This window comes from Taudactylus pleione, unplaced genomic scaffold, assembly GCF_031769625.1.
Source record: "Taudactylus pleione unplaced genomic scaffold, aTauple2 ptg000290l, whole genome shotgun sequence".
Taxonomy (NCBI): Eukaryota; Metazoa; Chordata; class Amphibia; order Anura; family Myobatrachidae; genus Taudactylus; species Taudactylus pleione.
The window spans coordinates 8,860,405-8,868,709 of NW_028284692.1; the positions used below are offsets into that span (position 1 = coordinate 8,860,405).

The 8,305-nt window shown below is 50.0% G+C and overlaps 1 protein-coding gene across 2 annotated transcripts in view; it reads left to right on the forward strand.

Annotated features, from left to right (window-relative positions):
* The window catches only part of GAA (alpha glucosidase), a 61,529-nt gene extending 53,939 nt beyond the window's left edge, over positions 1-7,590 (forward strand). For both annotated transcript variants that reach the window (XM_088482651.1, XM_088482652.1), the window contains 3 exons: positions 5,781-5,945; positions 6,033-6,185; positions 6,820-7,590. In XM_088482651.1, coding sequence (XP_088338777.1) covers positions 5,781-5,945; positions 6,033-6,185; positions 6,820-6,882 — 381 coding nt within the window. In that variant the 3' untranslated portion in view covers positions 6,883-7,590. The remainder of the gene's footprint in view (positions 1-5,780; positions 5,946-6,032; positions 6,186-6,819) is intronic.
* Positions 7,591-8,305: the final 715 nt, after the last annotated feature.

Consider the following 8,305-nt stretch of genomic DNA (forward strand, 5'->3'; position numbering starts at 1 on the left):
TGAAGCAGGCCAACCCTTTTTACGGAAGCCAAAGAGGACAAACAAAGCGTCCGACTTCCTAAACGAAGAAGTGCGGTCAACATAAGTCCTTAAGGCCCGCACAACATCCAAAGAGGCCTCACCCACGGAAAGACCCGGTGAGTTAAAGGCCGGAACAACTATTTCCTCGTTAATATGAAACTGGGAAACAACTTTGGGAAGAAACTCGGGCCGAGTGCGGAGCACTGCCCTGTTCCCATAAAAACCAAGAAAGGGGGTCTACAAGAAAGAGCCCCTAACTCAGAAACACGTCTGGCCGAAGCAATGGCCAGAAGGAAAACAGTCTTAGCTGTTAGCCATTTAAGATCCACTGAGCCCAGTGGTTCAAACGGCGGTCCTTGGAGAGCCCTCAGGACCACAGCCAAATCCCAAGGCGCCACAGGTGGAACAAAGGGCGGCTGAATGCGGAGAACACCCTGCATAAAGGTGCGCACATCCGGGATTGTAGCAATCCTACGGTGAAACCAGACAGATAGGGCCGAAACCTGTACCTTCAAAGAAGCAAGGCGAAGCCCATGATCTAGTCCCGCTTGCAGGAAGGCGAGAATCCGAGACAGACGAAACTCCCGCGGTGCATAACCTCTCGGTCAACACCACTGGAAGAACGTATGCCACACGCGATGGTATATCCTCGCGGAAGACTGTTTCCGAGCTCGCAACATGGTACGCACCACAGAGCTGGAAAACCCCCGGGACCTCAGCATGGCCGTCTCAACAGCCACGCCGTCAAAGACAGCCGAGTCAGGTCCGGGTGAAGGCAAGGACCCTGAGACAGAAGGTCCGGTCGTAGCGGCAACCGCAGAGGAATGTCCACGGACAGACCCTGAAGGTCTGAGAACCAGTGCCGTCTGGGCCACGCGGGAGCTATCAACAGGAGCGTCCCTCCTTCCTGTTTGAATTTCCGGATTACCCGTGGAAGAAGGGAGACCGGAGGGAACAGGTATGCGAACCGGAACGTCCACCGGACGGACAGAGCATCCACCAGAGACGCCCCTTCGTCTCTTGTGCGAGACCCGTACACCGGCAACTTGTTGTTGTGCCGGGACGCCATGAGGTCGATTTCTGGAAGACCCCACCTGTCCACCAGTAGTTGAAAAACGTCCGGGTGCAGGGACCATTCCCCCGGATGAACGTCCTGGCGACTTAGAAAGTCCGCCTCCCAATTGAGCACTCCCGGGATGAAGACCGCTGATATGGCCGGAAGATTGCGCTCCGCCCAAACCAGGATCCGAGAGACCTCTACGAGAGCCGCCCGACTGCGAGTTCCTCCTTGCCTGTTTATGTAGGCCACGGTGGTAGCATTGTCCGACTGGACCTGCACCGGGCGACCCTGGAGAAACCGCTGTGCCTGCTGGAGAGCATTGAAGACCGCACGGAGTTCCAAGATATTTATTGGAAGCTCCGCTTCTGTCGGCGTCCACCTGCCCTGGAACAAGTGTGGACCCGAAACTGCTCCCCAGCCCCGAAGACTGGCGTCCGTTGTCAACAGGACCCAATTTGGAACCCAGAACGGACGTCCCTTGTTGAGGTGGGTCGTCTGTAACCACCACGTAAGGGACAGGCGAACCTCCTGGGTGAGCACAATCGTCTGGGACTTCAGAGACTGAGTCAGCCCGTTCCACTTGGACAGGATCAGGTGCTGCAGAGGTCTGGAGTGAAACTGGGCGTATTCCACCATGTCGAACACCGACACCATGGAGCCCAGTAACCTCATCGCCGAGTGTAAGGACACCCGGCGGCTGTGCAGACAACTGCGCACCCTTGACTGTAAAGCAGAGATCTTGTCCTCCGTCACGAAGATCCTTTGCTGTCCCGAGTCCAATAAGGCTCCAAGATGCAGAATCCTCCGAGACGGGATTAGAGTGGACTTCTGCCAGTTGATTAGCCAGCCGTGCCGTTGCAGCAGTGCAATGGTCAGGTCCAAGTGGCGTAACAGGAGCTCTGGAGATCCTGCCACCAATAACAGGTCGTCCAAATACGGCAACATGCGGACTCCCTGCAGCCGCAGAGAAGCCGCCATGACCGCCATCACCTTGGTGAAAACACGTGGTGCTGTTGCCAGGCCAAAAGGTAACGCCCGAAACTGGAAGTGGTCGCTGCTGATTGCAAACCTGAGGAACTGTTGATGGCGCCAAAGAATAGGGACATGCAGGTAAGCATCCTGTATGTCCAATGACACCAAGTAGTCCCCAGGTTCCAGCGCCAGAATGATGGACCGTAGGGTCTCCATCCGAAACTTCGGGACCCGCAAAGACTTGTTGAGTGCTTTGAGGTTGAGAATTGGACGATATGACCCATTGGGTTTCTGTACCAAAAATAGATTCGAATAGAAACCCTGGCCCCTCTGGGAGAATGGAACCGCCACTATAACTCCAGCCTGGAGCATAGTGTGCAATACCTTCCGCAGCTCCGTAGCCTTGTTCCGGTCTGATGGGAGACCCGTGGTGAAGAAGCGAGCCGGGGGTCTGTGCCGGAAGGAGAGGGCGTATCCGTGGGAAACCACCTCCAGAACCCAAGTGTCTGTCGTAGTGGTCGACCAACACTGGGCGAACTGTAGCAGGCGGCCTCCCACCCTGGGATCCCCCAAAGGGAGGCCCGGACCGTCAGGCCGCAGGCTTGTCATCTGGCTTGGGGGCCGGACGTCTGGTACTCCATGCCTGCTTCCGGGGCTTGACCGATTTCTTAGGGCCAGCCTGTCGAGGAAACGACTGTGGTTTGGGCCTGCCCTGGGCCCTAGATGACCGAAAGGACGATGGTCCCGAACCAGAAGGAGCAGCGGCCGACGGGAGACAGGCAGATTTGGCTGCCGCCAGCGTGGCCACAATCTTATCCAGATCCGGACCGAAGAGAACTTCTCCGGTAAACGGCAACGCTTCCAGACCTTTCTTGGAATCTGCGTCCGCCTTCCAGGATCGCAGCCACAAGGTGCGACGAGCAGCTACCGCTGCTGAAGAAATTCTAGACACCAGAGTACTAATGTCTAGAGCCGCCTCGTTGATGTAGGTGGCCGAATCACGGAGATTGCCAATCAACTCCGCCTGATCGGCCGGACAGTCGGATTCAAAAGAAGCCTCTAATGAATCCGCCCAGCGCTCCATCGCTCTGGCAACCCAGCAAATGGCCATAGCCGGCCGTGCTGCCCCCCCTGCAAGGGAATAAGCGGACTTCAGGCAGATTTCTACCTTGCGGTCCGTAGCATCCTTAAGGGAGGACATGGATGGCATCGGCAATGTGGCACTACGGACAAGACGGGTCACGTGAGAATCCACCTGTGGAGGGGATTCCCACTTCGCAAAATAATTATCCGCGAACGGATAAGCCACCGCCAGGCGTCTCTGCGGCTGGTATCTTTTGCCAGGTTGTTTCCACGCCTCCTCTAAATGGTCCACCAACTGACCCGAAAGAGGAAAGACTGTGGCATCGCCCTTCACATCTTTGAAAAAGGCATACTTAGATTTAGCCGCTGGGGGAACTTCGTCCTCAATCACCAAGGCTGTGCGGACCGCCCGAATAAGTCCAGGAATATATACTTTGGACTTAGCATCAGCGTCCTTAGTATGGAGAGGTTCCTGATCGTAAGGATCTAGAATCTCCCCATCATCAGACGTCCCTTCGTCATCCTCATAAGGAGCGGACAGAGACGCCACCGGCCTTTTATGAGACCGCATCACAGACTCCCCTTGCAACACATCCGACAAGTGCTGTACAGAACTCGTCAGGGAGTTAACCCACGCTGGCTCCTGAGAACCCGGGAGCGGGGAAATAGGGAGACTGTGGGGTACCACCAATTGTCGTGGGAACCCCTGCATAGGTGACGACACCACAGACTGCTGGGACAAACCCATCGGAGTAAACGCGGGCTGCGGAGCTAACTGGCCCACTAAAGCTGTTAACGCCTGAGCGAAACAAGCCCAGGGCGGCTCCTGTACCGGTGCTGTAACCGTAATAGGCCGCGCCATGGACAAACACTGCCGGCAAAGGCCCTCCGCGCTACCCTCCCCCTCCGCTAACGGTACTTTGCACGTGGTACACTGTAGCCGGAGGGGAAAATCACTTTAGGGGCTTTAGCAGAAAGAACAGGGACAGTAATAAAGCTGACAGTTTAGAGAAGAAAAGATTACAGGCAGCAGCGCTAGCACAGTCACATACAATGCAGAAAAATAACAATTCCTGCACTAACAGCGCTGATCACTCAACTACACAGACACAGGGCCTGGTAGGACACAGCGCTGCATACACAGACCTGACCACAGCGGAGGAGAGGTATGCGGGGGGACCCAGACCACGATGCTTCCGTCCAGCGCTTCCAGCAGCGTTCACCATGCGTTCTGGAGAAGATGGCCGCCGAGGAGCAGAGAGGAGGCTGGCCTGGGGGAGGAGCGCTGCCACAGGACCAGTCGGCAGCATGCAGAGAGGGCTGTGTGCAGCGGGGGAGGCGCCGGCTGTGAGACAGGGAAGGCGCGCTCCCCTGGCATGCATTTAACCCCTGGGACGCCGCAGCGCTACCGCTCTGCTGCGGTCCGCTGTCCCAGGGGGTAGTGGAAGCGCAGGTTGGTCGCCTGGCTCCACGCTGCAGCCAGTCCCCAGGGAGCCCCCTGCCTGGGGACTTAGGACCATGTGATCAGCGGGGACCCACCGCGGGACCCCGCTGCTTACCTCTGTCCCCCTTGAATCCGGCCATGGTCCGGAGCATCTGGGGTCACCGCTAGCTGTGACCCCAGACGCCCACCAGCATCCCCGGATCAGTACCGGCGTTCTGGTACCGGCGGGGTGTAGGGAAGACAGCATGGACGTCAGGACTGACTGTCCATGCTGTTCATCCAGTTGTGCAGCCACAGCTGCATGAAGAATAAGCTTCAGGGGCTCTTCTAGCCCCCACTCCAACAGGTGCACCCGACTCCGGCAGGGCACCAAACTAAACTGAGGTGCCTTGGCCCGGGGGCGGGGTATAGGAGGGGGACCTAGTGCATCCTGGGAGGCTGAAAGCTTAACTCTTTGGTGCCCTGCGACTGACGTCACACCTATACCCCAAGGTATCCTGTGGATACCCTATGGACCCTGAAGTAGAAATAGGTGTGAAAAACACCAATAGATAGCATATGACCACAATAGGTGCCCACCTTTTAAGTAGGCAGCGTATCTGTCCTCAGCGTGTATTGCACCTCCTAGAATACCTATAATGTGTGTTACTACCGGTCTTTACTTATCCTGTTAGAATGTCCCCTTCCTTCCCCTCTCCCGCACCTACAGGCACAGGTGAATGTAAGGCAGAATTGTGCTGTAGACTGGCACAGGTCCTCTCTGCTTTAGGCCCATGGGTCTGCCTGAAGAGTTCTGATTATCAGATTACTTGAAAAACTTTTTGACAGCTACTAAAGTACAGGAAAGTTGAGTGTATGAACTTTCATGACACTCTTTATGTAACAAGTCATACAAACAGTGAATAGAGGTAAAGCCTGGCACTTGCTAGCCTCCTGTCCTGCCCAATTCATGTAAAGTGCATGTATGTTTTAATGTGCTTTTCAAACCCACAGCATGGCTTCATTCAGTGTAGTCTCTAACATATTACAGGCTGAACTATAGCAAGATAAACCACATACAGTACATCCTGCCATGCAGCCATATCCAAGTTCTGTCAGTACATCGGTCACTGTGCCAGCCATGTAGCTAAATGCTTTCTCTGAATGTTTGTTGTAATTGTATTGAATTAGATTAGAATATCCTCAATTTTGTCTCCCCAGGTACCAGGTATGACTACACAGGAGACCCGCAACAATAGTCTGACGTTGGTGGTGGCACTTACGGACCAGGGATTTGCACGGGGAGATCTATTTTGGGATGATGGAGACAGTTTAGATACAATTGAAAGGAGGGATTATACTCAATTGCTGTTTATTGCTACAAATGTAAGGCTTGTGATCTCTCAATACGTAATGGTTTTCTCAGTAGTACTATTGGGCATATTTTGAGTTCATACTGGTTCTGTGTCACAGAATGCACTGCTGAGTGAGGTGCTGCACGTGAACTGCCAAGCAGACAGCCTAAAGCTGGCATCAGTGGAAGTGTACGGGGTGCCCAGGCCTCCCAACAAAGTGCTGGTTAACCAGGTGGCCACTGAAGATTTCACATACAAAACAGATACAAAGGTACATATGTCTTGTTCACAGCAAACGTGTGGTTATATAAATGTATTCCAAGCACTTTATGAATGAAAATAGATGCACATCCTAGGCCTGCATGCTGTAGGGCCCCAAACCGTATGTATTGTGCAGGGTAGCGAGACATGCTTCCTAATCTAGGTGTTTTGCATCTGGCACCAAGTGAGCGGTGTTAAAAATAAATAAATGTTTAACAAAGATTTTTCTGTAGTAAAACGATGGTACAGCAGTAATTTTTTTACAGTGCAGATAGGTAGAAATAGGCTGCCTGCAGGTAGTATTAGGAATAACTAATTCCAGTGGTATAATATCTGAATGAGAAGGTCAAGTGAGACGTGACAGGAATTTCTAGAGAGACCATGAATGTTGTATTTTAAGATTCAAGGAGTTTGAATACTCTAAGCTGGCACCCTGGAGATTGTCCATTCTGCACCCTCTCCTTCCCTTCCACCCTCTTAAATATCCAGTTAAGCAAAACCCAGTACTTGTAATATATTGTGTACATTTGTTTGTCCTTGTATGTATTCCACCATTGTATTCGCTTGAAATTGATATTTAATTTTCAAACCTCTTGTAATATCTCCTCTGCTCTGTTATAATGATATATATTTTTCTTTTATAGGTTCTGTCAATTTCAAAGCTCAGTCTCCCTATAAGAATCCAGTTTACAATCACATGGTCTTGATGCTGCAGTTTACCTTCTGGAATCTTTTATTGTTTGCAGTTGCTAAATGGTGGTACAGAGGGAAACGTCATGAAATGTGGACGACATTTTGAATTTGGCATACTTATTATGTCGATGATGTGCAATAATGCCAGAAATCATGCATGTGCGACTGTTACTTGATTTTGCAGTTTCTTATTTTTGTTTTTTTGCGATTTGCAGTTCAGGATAAAAAGTGCTGATGTAAATACACTGGAAAATTTGCTGCTCAGCCAAAATTGTTAGAGCTCAATCTAAAGCTGCATACACAGACAACGGTTTAGTAAATGAACAATTTTCATGAACTATTTTCGATAATTTTTTCAAGGGAAAAATGAACGAAAATCGTTCATTGCATTTAGTAAATGAACGATTTTAGTAAACTACAAACGATTTTTGCATATGCAATTACTGAAAATCGTTGAGTTGGTCAGTCTGGCTGAACTACAAACGTGAACGCGCATGAACGATAATCGTTTTAACTCAGAAAGTGAACGATTTTTCTCAACGATTGAACGATATCTTTATCGATAATAGTTCAAAAAATCGTTGTGTATGTATGCACCTTTACTTTTTGTTTTGTAAAAATATGTTTTTGCCAACAAAATCCCTAATACCTGCCAATTGAACGGGGCTATGGATGCTCCCTGTCCTTTTACGCTCCTTTTAATAAATTTTTAAGAAAATCTATTTCTTTTGTAACATTAGATGGTGTTTTGTTTACTATGTGCTGTTAACTTATTTGTTATTATGCATTTTTAGGTCTAAAAACTGATATTTACCCCCCCCCCCCAGTTATTTTCCGCAATAGAACTTATGGTGTAAACAAGAGACACTAGTATTTATCTGTTTTTTATATAGCACCTGTATATTACACAAAGCTTTTCAGAGAACGACTCCTCCATATTAGTCCCTGCCCTAGAGGAGCTTACAGTCTATAGTCCCTGATGCACACATACACTAGGGTTAATTTAGCCATTTCTGCCCACTTAGATGATTGTCAGCTTTAAAGTTGAGAAGTTGCCTATAGCAACCAAATCAGCTTCTGTCATTTCATAGACTGTGCTAGATAAAGAATAGTTACAAGCTGATTAGATTGTGCTAGATATATAGCAACCAATCAGCTTGTAACTATTCTTTATCTAGCACAATCTATGAAATGACAGGAGCTGATTGGTTGCTATAGGCAAATTCTCCACAGTAAAGCTGCATACACACGTAAAGATTTTCTGTCCAACTAGTTGATTGGTTGGAATGAAAATCTGGTAACGTATGGGAGTAACTGATGATCAGCAATTTGCTCCTAAATGCCAGAAAACAGATGAAAATGGACATTCAGATAAGTTTGAACAAATTGTTTAGATCACTGGTTCTCAAACTCTGTCCTCAGGACCCCAAACAGTGC